Source organism: Stomoxys calcitrans, chromosome 2 (genome assembly GCF_963082655.1).
Source record: "Stomoxys calcitrans chromosome 2, idStoCalc2.1, whole genome shotgun sequence".
Classification (NCBI taxonomy): domain Eukaryota; kingdom Metazoa; phylum Arthropoda; class Insecta; order Diptera; family Muscidae; genus Stomoxys; species Stomoxys calcitrans.
This window is the reverse complement of record NC_081553.1, coordinates 101,798,478-101,818,793: the sequence shown is the minus strand read 5'-3', so window position 1 is coordinate 101,818,793 and position 20,316 is coordinate 101,798,478. Positions and strand designations below refer to the sequence as shown.

Sequence of the window (20,316 nt, the reverse complement as noted above, 5' to 3'; positions counted from 1 at the left end):
GTTTTTCATATAGATAAGTCAAATATAAAATGAACTATTTTAAATGCCACCGTGGCGCAGAGGTTAACATGTCCGCCTATGATTCATCGGTGGTTATACCCTTACAAATGCTGGGGACAGTCATTTTTTAACTTCTTTAACAAGTGGGGTCGCTAAGCGGCACGCCTTTCGGACTTGGCATAAAAAAGCAGGCCCCATATCATTGAGCTAAAACTTGAATAGGATTGCACTCTTTGACATGAGAGAAGTATAGCCTTTTCCCTTACGACATGTTGATGGGGAAATATGTATGTATACATCGTATGCTATTGATACAACAGTCAATCCATTCCAGTGATAAGTTGGCGAAATCCAGTGATAAGTTGGCGAGATCGTCCAAACATGACAAAGCAAGTTTTTGATCCTCATCCACATTGTCATCGTCATACTCATTATAATACGCTCATGACTATCGTTGTTGTTGTGTCTTCGTCCTTACTTCGTTGTTATGTTGCTTAATATCTAGGACCACTAACTCTGCGACTTGGGTGGGATTCGTCCAGAGGGATCTGGAAGTAAATCGAGTAAGATGAATAGGCAGACGGTTGCACGCACCGGATGGACCCGATGGAGTCTTTCATTGGCAAGGGCTGCCGACTGGGTGTACGTGTTAGTCCTTTTTTTCGTTATGGGAAAGGCACATCCTGTAGTGCTTTCTCCGCAAGCTTCTGATCCGTTCCGTGATTGAAAGGAGCCCTGACCCTGGTTTGATCGGTTTGCCAGAACCGCCTCTATCATCAGTCGGTGTCGGTGAGATCTTAGTGAAGATAAATTTAACTTTAACTTAGCCAAGACACAAACCTGACATTTTAACAGAGCTATATTATTTGATTACAGAACTATGTTAATTGATTCGCTTTTGGATTTTTTTAATAAAAATGCATTTTAAACAATTTCTCGCATTCCAAATGCAAGTTTGCCCATGAACATTCCATTAAGGAACGGGGGCATTAATAACTCTAAAACTGCTGTACAAGAATGTATCTCCCATCATAAAATGTTAAATAATACCCAAACCCTCACACCTCGAAGCAAAATAAAAATTTTGACCACCCATATGCAACCCATTTCTAAAACTCGATTGCAGTGGACTGGTCATAGATAGATGACGCAAATTTATACCAGATTTAGCTCCTGAAAAGGCTTCCAGAATTCGTCATCACCATATTAAAAATCCGTTGCAAATTGGAGAAATTTAGCTCTTAATGTTATCACGGAATTTAACATAAGTACCCACTGTGCTGGACTGATCATAGAGGGCTGAACCAAACTTGTGCCAGAATAAGCACCTGTTGAGGCCTTTCAGAATCAGCCACTATCATATTCAACTTCCGTTTCAGATAGGAGAAATTTGATCCTTAAAGTTATCACGGAATTTAACATGTGCCCACTGTGCGGGACTGATCATAGATGGGTGAACCAAACTTATACCAGAATTAGCTCCTGCGAAGTCCTTTCAGAATCAGTGAACGCCTTATTCAAATTCCGTTTCAGATAGGAAAAACTTGGCCCTTAAAGTTGTCACGACCCCTGAGTCTTTATGGAGGACTGTGATGCTACAGCCATCACGGAAGGAGAAGATGGTTGCTGAGAAATGTATGGAGGCGCTCTCTTAGGCCGGAGTGGCAAGGAAGCACAACAGAGATGAGATGACTTATGCTGTCATCGTTATCGTCTGTGTATCCATTAGGATTCCACAAGATCATCAGTCCCAGGAGAGGTATTTGCTAATCGAACGGTTTATCGAACATGTGTTGAACTCTGAAGGGGGTCCACCCACACGAATTATGAGCTGCGAGCATGGAGGGGACATCTGATAGCTGCGCTTTGCGTCACCGGAATGTATTGATACGCTTAACAAGCTCGTTGGAAATATCCACCCCCCTGGGGCGTGGATACAGCTTTCGACTTTGTTAGAAAGCTGGACCTCCTACAGCTCACAAAGGCGACAGTTTTCATCAAGGATGTGGGCGGCGAAATCGCGACGGAACGCATGATGGAAGTCTTAAACAAGCAAAACCAAGATTTGGTCGTGGAGAAATGGGAGGTTTACCACAGGGAGGAGAAGGAGGAAGAAAATCCCGGACAGCGGGCCGACGAGAGAAACTCACCGACTCTCTTAGGATAAGCTATGATCCTAATACTAAAACATCAGCCAATGCAAGGGCGAGAGGCCCAACACAGCCTAACGAACAAGGACTTGACGACGAAACAATCAACGACTTTCTCGAGATTAGGAAGACTAGGATGGATTAAGATCCTAATGCTGAAACATCAGGCATTGCAGTGACAGAGAACTCAACGCCGCCTAACAGGGAGCCGACGATGAGACCATAACCTTATCCCAAGAAGTTTATTTACTCAAGATTTGGAAAACTAGTATAGGCAAAGATGCTAATATTGAAACATCAGGCAGTGCTGGGACGTTAGACTCAATACAGACTAACACACAGGGACCCGATGATGGTCCCTTTCGAAAGATTCGGACCAAAAATGAATGCTGAACATTGTAGAAGTCATTTTGTAATTTTCAGTTCATTCGGATAAGAATTGCGCCATGTAGGGGCTCAGGAAACAAAATCGCAAGATAGGTTTATATGGGAGCTGTATCAAGCTATTGATCGATTCAGACCATACTATACACTTATATTGAAGGTCATGAGAATAGCTGTTGTACTATATTTCTGCCAAATCGGATGAGAATTACGCCCTCTAGAGGCTCAAGAAGTCAAGATCCCAGATCGGTTTACATGGAAGCTTTATCAGGTTATGTACTGATTTGCGCCATACTTGGCACAGTTATTGGAGTTCATAACAAAACTTCTCATGCAAAATTTCAGCAAAATCGTAAGAGAATTGCGCGCTCTATTGGCTCAAGAAGTCAAGATCCAAGATCGGTTTATATGACAGCTATACCAAATTATTAACCGATTTGAATCATACTAAACACAGTTGTTGGAAGTGATACCAAAACACTAGGTGCAAAAGGTAGGTCAGTCAAATCGGACGAGATATGCGCCCTCTAGAGGCTCAAGAAGTCAAGACCCAAGATCGGTTTATATGGCAGCTATATCAAAACATGGACTGATCTGGCCTATTTACAATCCCAACCGACCTACACTGCTAAACTCCTTCGAAAGTTAGCGTGCTTTCGGAAGACGGACGGACATGGCTAGATCGACTTAAAATGACATGACGATCAAGAATATATATACTTTATGGGGTCTCAGACGCATATTTTGAGGTGTTACAAACAGTATGACGAAATTAGTATACCCCCATCGTATGGTGAAGGGTATAAAAAAGATTTTTTTAACCATTTTTCATTCAAAGTGGATTTTAAGCTATTTTTAAAATAAAAAAATTGATAGGCCCTGACATACAACTCAAACACCACTTGTATACGTGCCCAATTCCCAGCAATTCATGTCAAAAATACACTGCAAGAGCACTCATAAAAATAAGTAAATAAACCAATTTTACAACAAAACGAAACGAATAACGTCTAATTATCTATCCATACAACAAAGTTATCAGTTAAAAGGAAAAAGTGAAAAAAAAAAAAAATAAAAAACATAAAATGTGATGATAACACATTTAAAGTCTCAACAATAAGCAGTGTATGTGTGAATGTGACCCTTCTCTTGCTATCACATACACACCCTCGCACTAACACCACCGTCATTCCGTTTTAAACGAAGTTTTTATTTTTAACAACAAACTGTCCAACCAACTAATTTAACAAAAAGAATTTCATTTTAAAATTAAGTGGTAGTACCAAACAGGAAAACAAAAACTCTCGCTTGCATTGATGTTTAATGCCCGCTGCACTTACATTTTGTTTTCCACATTCGGAATTCATTTGTAGTCGTCATCGTTTGGCTTTAAACTGAGTTCTTGCCATTGACGGAAATAAACTGTAGATTTATTTCCGTCATGCCATGCCAACAAGAGGAGATTATGTAGAGGCAGGGTGGGTGGGTGGTTGGTTGGTCGGTTAGTCTATCGCTCAACTTGCTGTAGGCAATGCTCCCTAACTACGAATTCATTCTCATTGTTGTGGTAATTTCTTTTAAAACTCTCAACGTGTGACGATCGATTTATTCTTTCACCATTTATTTCTGTTTGTATTATTTTTGATTTTTATTACTTTCGACGTTTTGTTTATATTGTGAATGGATATTTGTTTTTGATTGTTGTTGTAGTTGTGATTGCTGTCTTTAAATAGAGTCATACACATGTATTGTCATTTTATTTGATGATGACGTTTCGATTAAAAGCACACGTCGAACTTGTTATTCTTCGATATTCCACGAAGTCAGGCAAAACGTTTTGCTAAGCTTCTACTTATTTGTTTGTTTTTTTTTTTTTTAATTTATGTACTTATTAGATAGACCTGTTGATGGTTTGGGGACTTGATGTACTTGTGACACGCGACCAATATGGAATTTAATTGAAGTTGTATGAGGTTGCATGTAGATTGTAGAATTTTTTTTTTTGGATTCCAACAGTTTGTTGCACTTTATTAAAAAAAAAGGAGATGTTAGTTGGTAAAGAAAATGTGTGTATATAGAGGTCACCATCAAGTTCCAAACATGTACATATATTATCTCAATTATATGGATTACTAGCTGGGCAGGGCCTGCTCCGCTGCGTCTTCTTTTACTTTATATGGAACAAAATTGTCCTTTGAATATTTACAGAAACGTGGTCCCGTAAGTGGATATGAATTTCGTGCCCTACCCCAAATATCTTTTAGGGATGTTTTCTGGGGTGAGGTGGTCCCTTAGACACTTAGCCCTGAAAAAATATTAGCTGCGTGCTCTACCTGTTGAGATTCCATTGCAGGATCAGCATCTTGCTCTACCTTCAAAAACCATTTTTATACCCTCCACCATAGGATGGAGGTATACTAATTTCTTCATTCCGTTTGTAACACCTCGAAATATGTGTATGAGACCGCTTAAAGTGTATATATTCTTGATCGTCATGTCATTTTAAGTCGATCTAGCCATGTCCATCCGTCTATCCGTCTGTCGAAAGCACGCTAACTTTCGAAGGAGTAAAGCTAGCCGCTTGAAATTTTGCACAAATACTTTTTATTAGTGTATGTCAATTGGGATTTTAAATTGGCCAAATTGGTTCAAGTTTTGATATAGCTGCCATATAAACCGATCTTGGGTCTTGACTTCTTAAGCCTCAAGAGGGCGCAGTTCTCTTCCGATTTGAATGAAATTTTGCACGTATTGTTTTAGTATCACTTCCAACAACTGCGCTAAATTTGGTTCAAATCGATCCATGTTTTGATATAGCTGCCATATAAACCGATAAACTTCTGAGTTCTTGCCATTGACGGAAATACTCCTGCCATATAAACCGTTCTTTAGTCTTGACTTCTTGAGCCTCCAGGGGCGCACGTAGTGTTTTGGTGTCGCTTCCAACAACTGTGTTAAGAATGATACAAATCGGTTCATAACGTGATATAGCTGCCATATAAACCGATCTGGGATCTTGAACTCTTGAGCCCATAGAGCGCGCAATTCTCATCCGATTTGGAAGAAATTTTGTACAACGGCTTCTCTCACGACCTTCAATATACGTGTCTAATATAGTCTGAATTGATCAATAGCTTGATACAAAACCCATATAAACCGATCTCCCGATTTTGCTTCTTGAGCCCCTACAAGGCGTAATTCTTATCCGAATAAACTGAAATATTACACAATGACTTCTACAATGTTCAGCATTCATTTATGGTTCGAATCGGATTATAACTTGATATAGCTCCAATAGCACAACAGTTCTTATTCAATATTCTTTGTTTGCTTAAAAAAAGATACTGCGCATAGAACTCGACAAATGCGATCCATGGTGGAGGGTATATAAGATTCGGCCCGGCCGAACCTATCACGCTCTTACATGTTTAAACCCCATATTGCTATTGGTCTAAGGGGAGTTTATGGGTTGAGGCGTCCTCGAAACACTTGGCCCCAAAATTGTTTTTTAAATTAGTTTTCAAATCTCAAATATCTTTCATTTGAGCCACATATTACCAATATCGGTAAATTCGTATTATACTCCCAAATACATTTAATTGGCCCCATATTGCGATATTCAGTAAATAATTGCTGTTTGTGGGGTGTTTTTGGGAAAGGGGTAGACCCCCAGCAAATTGGTCCCGAAAGTGGTTATCAATTTCATGCTCTACTTCTCAATACTTTTCATTTGAGCCCTACACTGACCTGGTCGGTAAATATGTCCGATTTAGGTGTGGTTTGTGGACTGGGGTGGTCCCCCATACACTTAGTCCTAAAAATAATTCAGCATCGTGCTCTACTCTCAAATATAATTTATTTGAACCCCATATTGCCATTGGACTCAAAATTAGATATTAAATACCTTTTATTTAAACCCCTTATTGCAAAAGTCAGCAAATTTTGGGTTGGGGTATGGGCCCTAAAACCTTCAGATTTGGGGTCCATTTCCAAATACCTTTCATTTCAGTCCATATTTCCATAGTCGGCAGACATGTTTGGTTTGGGGGATGGGCGGCACAGTGACTTAGCTTTCCCTCCCCTACATCTTAATTGAGCCCCATATTGCAATTGTAGGTAAATGCGTCCTATTTAGGTGGTGTTATGGGGTTGTGGTGGCCCCATAGACACATTTTCCTGAATATTTATATCATAATCGTGCTCTCAAATACCTTTAATTTGAGAACCATATTGCTATGGTCGTAAATTTGTACTGTTTCGGGATTATTTTGGGAGAGGGGCGCCCCTACAACACTTGGTTCCACATTTGGATATCATATTCGTATTCTACACTCAAATACCTTTTATGTGAGCATCATATTGCCATGGTCAGTAATTAAGTCCTATTTGGTTGGTGTTTTGGGGAAGGGGAGGACCCCCAAATACTTGGTCCGGCAATTGGATATCTGATACGCTTTCTAATATTAAATACTTTTCATTTGAGCCTCATATGGTCGTGAGTTGTCTTTAAGTATATTTGGTAGGTTTTGGGGCGGCCCCTAGGTACCCCATCCAAAATGTAGATACCAAATTTTTGTTTTTAGGTTACTATTGTATAAGACGCCACACAAAATTTCGTTTTGCGTTTTTGAAAATTAGGGTTGAATACCCTTTCCTAAATGTTGGATAACTGGGTAGGTAATTCAAAGAACTAGTCACCTAACCAGTAATGTAACCATAACCATACTTTCCAGCAGCAGAATTCCTGGGTCTTGACACTCAAAAGAATCAAGCAGACGAAAGATAGAACACAACAAACTGCTACAACAACAGGTGACCCTTTAGAAACTTCTAAGCGCACCCTCAATAAGGTCCGTGCAGTGTAGCGAAATCTGATTCTCATTATGGTGATAAGGTCACATGCATAGACAACTTTCAGTCCTTCATCCTTTTAGAAACTGAAAATACAGCTGCTGTTTAAAATCTACAATAGAACAGATACGAACGTAGAACACCGCTTTGCCTTGATCCTCTAGACAGAATATTTTCAATCAGCTGAAGGGGGTCATATATGTACTCCATCTTGACATAATTGAAAATCGTTTTTATAGCCAAATTTCCATCTCTACTATGAACACATGTTAAATTTTGTTTCGATCTGGCAACTTCTTCATAAAGAAACAGGTGTTCACAAAAGGCGCATTCGCTATTTTTACAATGGAAAAATTAGAAATGTGTGGTGTCAATAAATATTAACATAAAGAAGGTTTATCGGAACAAGAAATTCATAATGATATGGTGAATGTGTTAGGTGAAAGTGCTCCTTCATATAAACAGTAAAAAAGTGAGTTGCTGAATTTAAACGTGGTCGTACAAGCATTGAAGATGAACCACGTAGTGGACGTCCAAAAACAGCAGCAACAACAACAGAAATGGTAGCCAAAGTGCATGATGTGGTATTAACTGATCGACAAATAAAAGTGCGTGAAATAGCTTATATCATAGGCATCTCAAATGACCGAGTTCATTTAATTTTGCATGAAGAGCTACAGATGAAAAAGCTCTCTCCAAGATGGGTGCCGCATTTGTTAACAGTCGACCAAAAACGCATAAGAATGATCATTTATCAAGCTTGTTTGGAACGTTTTAAGCGAAAAATTAAGCGTCGTTTCATAACTGTTGATGAAAAATGGATCCCCCACTATACTCCAGAGACAAAAGAACAATCCAAACAATGGACTGAAGCTGGAGGAAGTGCCCCAAAGAAGGCAAAAACAATTCAATCGGCTGGTAAGGTTATGGCAACGGTTTTTTGGGACTTCAAAGGTATTTTATTAATTGACTATCTGCAAGCGGGTAAAACAATAAATTAAATTAAATTAAAATTATCAATTAAATGTACAAATTCGAGAAAAACGTCCCGGCTTACAATACAAAAAAATAATTTTTCTTCAGACAACACACCAGCGCACAAGAGTGTTTGAACAATGGCTAAAATCAACGAATTATAGTACGAGTTGCTTGACCGCCAACCTTATTGTACTGATTTAGCTCCCAGTGATTTTTACCTGTTCCCAAATCTAAAAAAAAATCCTTGCTGGCAATCGTTTTACCTCAAATGAAGATGCAATTACAGTAGTAAACCACTATTTTGAAGGCTTTGGGGAAACTATTTTAATCAAGGGATAGAATTGCTAGATAAGCGTTGGACTAAGTGTATTGAAGTTTCAGGAGATTATATTGAAAAATAAAAATATTTTTGAAAAACTAACAATTCTCTTGCATTGATAGGCTAAGAAGTTCCCGAACCGCCCTCGCATGTAACCCACCATGTAACGAAAAGTAATGTCACCCGATTGGTCTTCAATGAGAATCAAAGAAAAAATTGCTTCCCATTGACATGAGAGAATTCCAATCCCTGTTCCTTAATGCAATGTTCATGTGCAATTGAAGATTTGCAGAAGCTGAAAAAATACAACAAAAAAGACATTAAATATCACTTTAAGGCACATATTGAGACGTGAATCAGGGTACTAAAGAACAAGATAGTACTCTTGATAGACCCCAACCAGGTCTTAAAACATGGTATTATCCTATGTCTCGCAATTATTATGTCATAATCAATAAAAACTCCTTTGTTCTGGTGTTATTCATTCCCGCGTGATCCAATCTATGCGTCATGGTGGCGTCCAACTCTCATAATAAAGATCTGTAGTCTGAAATCCCGGCACGGCGTGATAGCTGTGAGCTCCACACATGCTGGAACATTGAGGTCCGATCTGTGTGGTGTTCATAGCTGTCACAAAAGTTTAGCTGCGAGCTACCGGGCGCATCCACAGATTGCGGATAGTGGAATGCTCCATCCGGAGTAGCGTGAAAGCGTGCAGTCGCAGACAATCAGCGATATCGAGCGGAGAGTGTCAGTGAGAGGTCGAGTGGCATCGGCTCTTGCACAAATACTGAGTCCCTATGATGCTCGATATGACAAGGCGAGTTATTGGCGCCTTTAAATAACCAATGGCCACACTGTTTCCGTGGCGATCGGTGCTTTGTACCGGAACGAGTTTGCTCACCTACAGGAACTTGACGAGGATCGCCATCTCCACATAAAAATGTGGTTACAAAAACAACATAGTCTGAAATAAATTAAAAAAAAAAAATAAATTTACAATCTAAAATTTGTGCAATCGGATATTGTCCGACTGTAGGCAGTAGGGTTCTCTGTTTTTTTTGTAACAAATTGAAAAATAAGAAACCCTATTTTAAAGTAAGACAGAAAATATTGGCTTGCCCAAAAAGTAATTGCGGATTTTTCATATAGTCGGCGTTGACATTTTTTCACAGCTTGTGACTCTGTAATTGCATTCTTTCTTCTGTCAGTTATCAGCTGTTACTTTTAGCTTGCTTTAGAAAAAAAGTGTAAAAAAAGTATATTTGATTAAAGTTCATTCTAATTTTTATTAAAAATGCATTTACTTTCTTTTAAAAAATCCGCAATTACTATTTGGGCAACCCAATATGTATACTTTGAATTAGCATTTGACTGGTTTCCAAAATCATTATTGAAAAGCTCCAAACCACAGATTTAATCTACTATCTGAACTTTCAAATACCCAGTAACTTATCAACCTGTTGTTTTTTTTTGTTACAGCACAAATGTGGTTATGAATTACACGGAAATCGAAGGGAAAGTTCGAGAAGCCACTAACGATGATCCATGGGGTCCTACGGGCCCACTTATGCAAGAATTAGCACATGCAACGTTTTCCTATGAAACATTTCCCGAAGTAATGTCAATGCTATGGAAACGTATGTTGCAAGACAATAAAACTAATTGGAGAAGAACTTATAAGGTACCCTAAACAACTCTTATTGAATATTGCAAATGGAAAAATTTAAAACATTCGTTACTTTATGTACATTTCCAACAGAGCTTACTATTGTTAAATTATCTCGTGCGCAATGGTTCCGAACGTGTGGTAACTTCATCGCGTGAACATATATACGATTTACGTTCCTTGGAAAATTACACTTTCACAGATGAGGGTGGAAAAGATCAGGGTATTAATGTTAGACATAAGGTGAGTTAAACAAAATCTCATGTTGTGTGTTATGAAATTTTAAATATATTTTTATTGTTGTTTTTAGGTTAGAGAACTAATAGACTTTATACAGGACGATGATCGCTTACGTGAAGAACGTAAAAAGGCCAAAAAGAATAAGGACAAATACATCGGCATGAGCAGTGATGTCATGGGTGTGCGTAGCGGTGGTTATGGCGGCGGCTTTAATGATGGTGGTTGGAGAACTTCACGTTCGGATCATGGCGAAAATTGGTGTAAGTTGTGTTTTATTGTTAAAGGTGTTGTAGAGAGTTTTCATGTCATGAACTGAAAGAGGTTAGACAACCTCCCAACAACGAAGTGTCAATAAGCGGCACGTTGCACAGTGTTGCCCCGGTGGACAAAAATGAAAAATGTTCAAGTTTTTTGCCTATTAGGGCGAAGATTATTAAATTTTTGTTTGTTTTTCTTTTGAGACGAGCTCAATAATCGACGATTTTTCTTTTGCAAATGAAAAAGGTGAGCCCGAGATCGCAACACACACCATCCTCTTTGGGCGCGTTTCGTAATTTGGTTAGAATAACTCATCGGGTATATTAGGTGTGAAAGCTTCAAGGTCCGTACGTTGGTATGTTGTATTTATACAGAATTTGTTGGGAAAACGCATCTATGATATAAATACCACATTAACCACACTTGACAATCCTGTCTGTTAGCTGTACTTTTTCCACTGCATGTGTTTTTGTGTAATGACAGATTTTTTGTTAACACATTCATGGGTAACGGGTAACGTTTTTGATACCACCAGTTCTAGATCTTGAGACTACACCCCAAAAGCCACCTGTTCATCTTGTTTGAAACCATCCCTAAAGAAGTCTATGTTAATTCTGTTACCAGGGATATCGTAATTCCGATCAGTTCTATCAGAAATATTGCCACAGTAACTTTTATCAAAAAAGCGGCTCAGGCAGGAAGTAATCCACACTGCCTGGAACATCGGACATTGTATCAAGGATAACACAGTATCTGTAGCCGCCACATGACCAGCAATGATCGCAGCAATGTAGCATTAATTTCAGTGCATCAGATGGTGTCGTCCTCAGTGCGACTGTGATTCACAAAAAAGTCATCCCCTGGATCCGGTTGAGTTTTGATCAGTAGGTGGACACAAACCCATAAAGGGTTAAAGGTCTGACAACTGCAGTATATACCCAGTGCATGACGCGCGGTCTAATCAACTATTGTCAATGAGTCTCTTGCAGGTATATAGGGCAAAAGTTGCCTTTCTTGCCGTTTCCAAAATGTTGGATTTGAGGTTTAATTTCCTGTCCAGAAAAACACCCAGATATTTTCTGCTTTCTGTAAATGCAAGATTCTCTCATCGCAAGGAGAGAGGTGCCACGGTATTTAACTTGTATCTCCTGCTGAAAAGAACAACTTCTGTCTTCTACGGATTTACGCCCAAACCACTTCCGATAACCCACTTCGGTGTTGCACGTAGAGCTTCCTGAAGTATATATCTTAGAGTGCTGGGAAACTTTCCCCTAACCGCAATAGCTACGTCATCAGCATACGCAACCACTTTTACACCTTTTTCTTACAAAGGCAATAATATATTGTTAATGGCTATATTCCAAAGTGGAGGAGACAGTACACCTCCTGGAGGTGTTCCTCTACTAACTCATCTTTTTAGATCCACGGATCCCAAGCCTGCCTTAATGCATCTTTTAGTAAGTAAGTTGTTAATAAACTTTCTTATGGTAGAGTTGATGCCTAGAAACTCCAACTCATTCATGATTAATGTCGGTTTTACATTATTGGCAGCACCTTCAATGTCAAGAAATGCTACCATTGCACATTCCTTGGCAACGAGAGAACCCTCTATGTAGCCGACTAGGTCGTGAAGGACTGTTTCAGTGGACTTGTCCTTACTATATGCATGCTGTTACGGAGACGGGCGATCTCCAGGGATCTTTGCCCTAAGATATGTTTCTTTTAACCTCTCAAGAGCCTTCAGCATGAAGGATGACAGGCTAATAGGGCGAACATTTTTCGCCTTGGTAAGGTTTTCCTGCTTTCGGAATGAAAATGACCCATGTGTCCCTCCGTCCCACAGGTATATATGACATGCAGAAAGATACAAGCAGAGTATATCTCCCTAAGCCAAGGAAACAGTCTATCAGACAGCTTGTAATTCAACCGATGATAAATCATCAGGGCCTGGCGACTTAAAGGAGTCGAAACTTTTTCCGCCCAAGGATTTTCGGCTCAGACAATGTTCCCAATAACCCAATGTCAACCACTTCTGGCGCCACGTTGTCCATTGGACAATTTCCCGGGAAGTGTGTATCAACGCGTAGTTCTAGTGTTTCCTTACTAGACATTGTCCATACATTATCTGACTTTTGAATATACCCTACCGTAATAGGTCTCGAGGGCAGAATCTACTTTGGCCTATAGACCTCAGATGTATCCTCCACGGAGCTGAATTCCTCTCAGGATTTGTTCTGAGCCTTTCACAGCTCGCCCTTATACTTTCTTAGCTCAGCCTTGTAGATGTCCCAATCGTGTGGTGCTCTTGTGGATTTCGCCCTGTTGGAGAGTTTTCTGCAGTCTATCCTTAGACCAACTCTGGGTTCCACCATGGTGGTCGCTGTTTGCCCCTTGGTTTGACACTAGGACATGCTGACACAAGCGATTTATTCAGGGCCTTCTTGAACCGCTTGACCATTATATCTATATCCTGCTAAGTTGCCACTTTCTTTTCTGGGCTAAAAGGGATAGACGTGGAGAATTTGTTCCGAAATTTACCACAATACGCCTTTTTTATGTTTAGCCGAGGGCTGAAACTAATAAAACGATGATCAGAGAAGCTCTGGTCATCCAACACTTCCCACTCGCATATTCTTGCGCTTATATCTACCAATACAAAAGTAATATCTAGTACGTACTGCCTGTTCCTTGTAATAAAGGTCGGTTTATCCTCTTTATTACGAATCGCCAGATTGCATCTTATAATATATTCGATAAGCAGTTACCCCTGTCGTTGACATCCGAACTTCCCCATATATGCTTGTTGTTGTTGTAGCCACATTTTTATGTGGAGTTGGCGATCTTCGTAAAGCTCCTGTAGGTGAGCAAGCTCGTTCCGGTCCAAAGGACCGATAGCAGCGAGAACAGGTTTGCCATTGGATATTTAAAGGCATAATTAACTTGCGTTATCATATCGAGCATCAAAGGCACTCAGTATTTAAGCAAGAACCGGTGCCGCCCTGCCTCTCACTGACACTCCTCGCTCGATACTACTGATTGCCCCCGACTGCCGTTGCAGCTTCTCCACCGGGCTTGCAGCTAAGCTTCACTTGACTACAATGAATACCACACAAATTGGAGCTTAATTTTCCAGCCTGTGTGGTGCTTATAGCTATCCTGTGCCGTAAGGCCCTTTTTCCCTGCAGAAGCGACTTCAACCAGCAACTTAAGGTTTGAAGACGGCATCTCTGAATCGTGTGCCATATATATGGAAGTCAGCCAGTAATGAGAATTATTTTTTTCAAGGCTGGCTACTGTTTAATCTTCAGTGATTAGCGACGGAAGAAGAAAAACACTAGGATCACTCATTGCAAGAATACATGCTCTGTGTCTCACATTCCCCGTACCCTTGAGTAGATTAAATCCTGGAGTTCTTAGTCCACGAACCATTCCTCCACACACCCATGGTTCCTGGATAAGAACCACGTCCTGTCAGGAGGACCTTTAGTACCACCAAAGCGGCATTACAATGGTGCAGATTTATTAGTCGTTTATGAGTCGTATACGAGTCGCCCTGGGCAAATTTGTGTTACTAAAAGTTTGAAAAACCCAAAAACATAACTTTAAACAAATGTTAAATAACTTCGGACGTGCGCTGCCCATGTTTAAGTATCGTATCATCATTTATATTCCCATATAATTTGCTTGCCATTTTTTTACATATTTCCGTTTTATTTGCAGATTCGGATTCACGTTCTGGTGATAGATACGAAGACGACGATGCCCAGTATGAAGGCGAAAAGGAGTTCTCAGATAGTGATTCGCCCAGTCCAAGGTAGGTGGTATACTAAATAAAAATGATATAATTACTTGCGTGGAATTTATTCATTTGGAGACCACCGTAGCGCAGAGGTTAGCTTGTCCGCCTATGACGCTGAAAGCCCGGGTTCGAATCCTGGCGAAACTATCACTACCTAATGCTGGCAATATTTGTGAGGAACTTGCCATGTAAAAACTTCTCTCCAAAGAGGTGTCGCACTACGGCACGCTATTCGGACTCGGCTATAAAAAGGAGGCCCGTTATAATTGAGCTTAAATTTGAATCGGACTGCACTCATTGATATGTGAGAAGTTATCCCCTGTTCCTTAGTGGAATGTTCTTGGGCAAAAAATTGCAATTTTTATTTGCATTTTATCCATTAAAATGTATTTCCTTCAAATCTTTTTCTATTTCAGACGAAACTACCGTTACAATGATCGTGCCAGTCCTGCAGAAATTGCCACCGAGTCAAAATCTACCGGCAATATAAACATGAATATACGTCCTGCCAAGTCTGCTATGTCCGCCAATGCGAGCGCTCCTGTGACAAAGCAACCTCAGAATAAAGCAAATGTTGGGGGCAATAAGAAAATCGATATGGGCGCCGCTGCTAGTTTTGGTAAAAAATCAAATGCCGCAGCTGGCATACATTCGCCAACACATCGTGATACTCCTGCTGATAGCAATAATGATGATTTAATTGGTTATTCATCCCTGAATAACAATCTTAGCGTGGGCATATCAGATCTGGAAAGCAATAACACAACTACGGCCACAAATAATAATAACATACACAATCTATTCCCAACATGTTCGCCCAAAAGTGAGAAAACTCTAAACAGTGCTGCTGTTATTACCGATGATTTGGATGATTTTAATCCGCGTGCTGTTGAACAGCCGCAAGGAGAATTTGGTGATTTTGCCTCGGCATTTGGTGGTAGTGCATCTCTTGAAGCCCCCTCCACGGCTTTGGGTGCAATGGCGCCGACTGCAGGCACTGGCGGTGATGATTTTGCTGATTTTTCCGCATTCCAGAGTAGTTCAACTACCAGCAATAATACGATAGCAGGTGGTTTGGAAGGCAACCTTCTGGCCACTGCTACTCCAGCAAACGATGCATTTGACCTGTTCAATGCTGCAGCCTCGACGAATTCCCATAATGCTGCAACAACGGGTGCTACAACGGCTACAGATCTACTGGCTGGTCTAGGAGATCTATCGATACACCAAAGTATGCCAATGGGTAAGTTTCTTGTTTTTGATTTCGCCTCATCATTGTGTTCTACTTTCAGAGTTTGTAATACATACAGACGTAGTTTTAGCTTCCAAAAACAAAATCTGATTCTAAAAATCAATTGGGAAAAATGCTGCTTTAATTATTTGTTGTTTTGAAAATATTTTAAGATTCAAACATTCATAAAATGGGACACCCAATGAGTATGAGTCACATTTATTCAATATGTAGGTGTGATGAACTTGTAATGCCTCAGAGGCAATATTTTAGTAGCATCTTTTGATTATAATTTTATTGTTTTTTGTTGTTTTTATGATTTTGTTGATTGAAACAACTCATTTCACTGTATACAAATTCATAATGTGAAGTCTAACATATATAAAAAGTGGCCCAACGCCCACATTTTTTAAACATGAAAAATCTTTAAAAGTAAAGAATGGAGTTGTATTTTAAAAAGATGCCAATGTTGTTGATATTGAATAATTTTGTTTCAATTTTTAATATCATTTTTATTAATCATCAACATTTGATTTTTAAAAACAAAAGCATTTAAAAACTGATTTTCTATAAAAAAAAATTTTGCTTTATTTCAATTTTTGCTATCGATATTTTGTCGGTCAATAACATTCTCTATCCTAGTCGGTCATGTGTACGCTTAGTGGGCCCTCAAAGTCGAGATGTCTGATACAGTGAACGAAGCCAAGGCTTTTAGTCAACAAATTTTCCCCAATTTTTTGCTATGAAAGTTTTGTCGGTCAATAACTCTCCATCCCAGTAGGTCATGTGTACGCTTAGAGTCCCCCTTCAAATTCAAGATATATTCATTTATAGTTAGTGGCAGTTGCCCTGTCTAAAAATCAGTGATCTGTCAAAATCAGTGATTGTTTGTGTGTATTATGGTTCTTAACTATAATACACACGCACACACACACACACACAATCAAAACTCGTTGACAGATAGTACATTTCGCGAGAAAAAATTGTTCTCAGCTGTTTACGGTAATTATGTCATGAAAAATTGTTTAACTTTGTGAGTTAATTTTTTGACATTTGTTCGCAGAGTTGCATTTATGCAACTTGACGCTCCTCAACGCGTTCATACTGTTAAGACCTTTGACCATACCATACGCGTCTACCCAACAAGAAGTTCAAACCAGAAGGTTTCACTGACTCTGTAGAACGAAATCGTCGTCCCACCTCGTTCTTCGCCAACCCTTTATAGCAAGGGACCCAGCAGAAAACGACTGCATATTCTAACCAGTCTCGAACTCATCATGACCTGACACCAGATACTTCATGGAGCATAGCTGTATATATATATATATATTAGGCAGTCCAATCAGACAGCAGCTCCCGGATCGAAAATGTCTCCATTGGCTAGCGAAAACCTGCGTCTGAAAGGCGTTTGAACACCCCTTCCCATTTTTGAATTTCCATTCTCAAACCAAAGCACTGCATATATAGGGAGGGAACACACCCTACGTGTTAGTCAATCCATTTCGGATTGACCCTATCCATTTCGGGCCTATCCGTGTATACAGAATGTTTCGGGAAAGGCGGGGGGAACCCGCGGCCAAACAAATCTTTTCTTGGGAAAACTTCGTCCAACCCGCTAACAGGGAAGGTCTTCCCTATTAATTAAATTGTCGGTCTGCATTTAGCATACCACCACCATCCCCCAGCGGAATGAAAGAATGTCCACAATTTGGGGATCTGAGGTTTTCTGACTAAAGTCAGTCTTTGGACAATTTTTTGCCACACACCCAAAGAACCCCGGAGCCTGGTTCTGTTGTTCGGTTTTCCAGAACCGAATCCTTCATCGGTCGATGTCGGTGAGGTGTAACCGTTGCATGGAGTGGATGCATTTCCGATCTTGCACTGGCCTGATGTCACTACGGCAGTTAATCACACTGAATATATTGCAAGGTGTTGTGCAAACATAGACAGGAGTTGTCACAAGCGTCGTCGTCGTCTTAGCCTTCGGCGTCCTCGTCGTCGGACTATGTGACTCCTTCCATCTCTCCCGTGTGGCAATATACACAACAGCAGCACTCCAGCCCGAATTTTGCCACAATTCCAGGAAGCGTTTCATTTCTACAACTGAATTGCAATGGTCTCCGAGGCAAGATCGAGGTGATAGTAGATTTTATGAGTCGGAAGAACATAATGGTTGCAGCGATTCAGGAGACAAAGCTGACCAACATCTGGCGCCTGCACAGTTGCCGCGGATGCAATGTTCTACGTAAGGATCGCATAAGGAGTGGAGGTTGGGGATAGGCCTGCGTTTTACACCATTCCGTGCAGTCAAGACCAATATCGCCTGCGCCTGGCGCCAGTGACCCCTACATGCAATGTATAGGGAACTATACAATATGTACATACCGGTAGTTGTGTCCCAATAATGGCCAAGCTTACAGGCACGACATAAGTGGCCTGCTGGTATTACCAGAATCGTCTGGTTCTACGAGACTTTAATGTGCATCGCACTTCATGGCATTATCTCTTCGGTAACGACCAGAGGGGCATAGTTTGCAAGAGCAGATTGAAGGCTTCACGTTTTGCACGGTGAATGAGGATGCCTTTACTAGGATGAAGAGGAGGTGCAGCAGTTCGCCAGACATTTCCTTCGCTCCCTCTGTTCTCCTGAGTGACGTATCCTTGCAAGCTGTCATCATCATTTCCGCCTCCCCATAATACACAATTGTAGGCCCGGCACAAGATAGCTGTGAGCACCACACATTGAGGTCCGGTCTGTGTGGTGTTCATTGCTGTCACGAGAAGCTTAGCTGCGAGTTACTGGCCGCGTCCACAGGTTACGGATAGTGGAATGCTCCATACGGAACAGCTGCAACGCCAGGCGCGGCCAATCAGCCGCACAAATACAAAGTGCCTGTGATGCTCGATATTCCCGGGCGAGATATTGCTTTAAAATAACCAATGGCCATCATGTTCCCGCGGCGATCGGTCGTTTGGATCGGAACGAGCTTGCTCACCTTCAGGTGCTTGACGGGGATTGCCACCTCCACATGAAAGTGTGGTATCAACAACAGAATTATGGGATTACTATGAGCACCACACAAGCTGGAACTTTGAGCTCCAATCTGTGTTGTGGTCTTCGTTATATATAAACTTAGCTGGGAGCTACCGGGCATTGTTGTTATTGTAGCAGTGTGTTATACACTGAGGCGGCAGCCCTTGCCGACGAAGAACTCCATCGGGTTAATCCGGTACGTACAACCGACCTGAGTCGAGTACATTACAACTGTTCTCAACCTGTCTTTGAACCAAAAGAAAATGAGAAGTAAAGAATCTGGAAATCGATTTATATGAAGCAATATCAATGCACAGACCGAATAAAACCAAATTTAATAAAGTCAGTTAAAAGTTTTGAGAGAAATCATTTGACGAAATTTTAGCCCATTCGGATGAAAATTGCAAAAATATCGTTATCGGACAAAAAATAAAATATCGTTAATATCTATAGTGCTAGTTAAGGCGGATTTTAAAAGTTGGTCTCGAGCGAATAGCTGTTAACAGCCGGCCGGGGTTGAAGGTATTTAGATTTCATATTTTTGTTTGCATTCTCTTTGTTGTTATCTTCTTTCTCGCATATTCTCCGTTCATGCACGCACATGTACACATACACACACGCAGATTTGTTTGCGTGTTTTGGCAAAACAACGATCAGCTTGACGGCAAGATGGCGGATTGCATGCATCATATGATTTGTGGTTGTTGTACAAATGAGACCACCTTTAATTGTTTCGCTATGAGTGCCATCGATATTTTGCCAGTTATAACGGACACGAGCTTCTATTCGTAGTAGAACCAAAACTATGGGCTTTTGGTCAATGGGCTGGACGGCAAACGGAGGGTAAAATTCTAACGATAAATCTGCGAAAATGCAAATTTAATGAAACAGCCGTTTATAAGTTTAAATCGGCACAGCCGACAAAACCCCGCCGCTGAAAAAAAGACCTGCAACGATCTGTCGTATGGACCGAACCGAGCTTGCTCATCTATAAGAGCTTAACAAGAACCGCGATCTTCACATGGAAATGTGGCTAGAACAACAACAACGAAAAGGCCACGGCTTCGTTCATTGATTGGCGGGCGTTGGGATATCAGACCAGTGAACGAAGCTGAGCCAATGTCAGCCGGCGACACGCCGCCGCTTACTAATTTTACTTCAATCAGGCCGCCAACGTTTTTAAGATAAATTAATTTACCGTTAGGAGCAGTTCCCCCATGACATAGTTACCATAAACAGCTGAGCACAATTTTTTCTTGCGAAGTGCAAGAACTAGTTTTGGTTGTGTGTGTATTATATACCATAACACACACAAACAACTAAAAAAGTGACACGAACTAGTTACGTACACAAAATCAGAGTTGTACTTTGACTACTAAAAACACTTCTTCACGTGTGACACA

The 20,316-nt window shown here is 40.5% G+C and overlaps 1 protein-coding gene across 2 annotated transcripts in view; it reads left to right on the top strand.

Moving 5' to 3' along the window:
* Nucleotides 1–20,316, top strand: part of LOC106082966 (uncharacterized) — a 33,193-nt gene that overhangs the window by 6,780 nt on the left and 6,097 nt on the right. For both annotated transcript variants that reach the window (XM_013245738.2, XM_013245737.2), the window contains exons 2-6: nucleotides 10,165–10,366; nucleotides 10,445–10,594; nucleotides 10,662–10,851; nucleotides 14,570–14,663; nucleotides 15,065–15,891. In XM_013245738.2, the coding sequence (XP_013101192.2) occupies nucleotides 10,165–10,366; nucleotides 10,445–10,594; nucleotides 10,662–10,851; nucleotides 14,570–14,663; nucleotides 15,065–15,891 (1,463 nt within the window). The remainder of the gene's footprint in view (nucleotides 1–10,164; nucleotides 10,367–10,444; nucleotides 10,595–10,661; nucleotides 10,852–14,569; nucleotides 14,664–15,064; nucleotides 15,892–20,316) is intronic.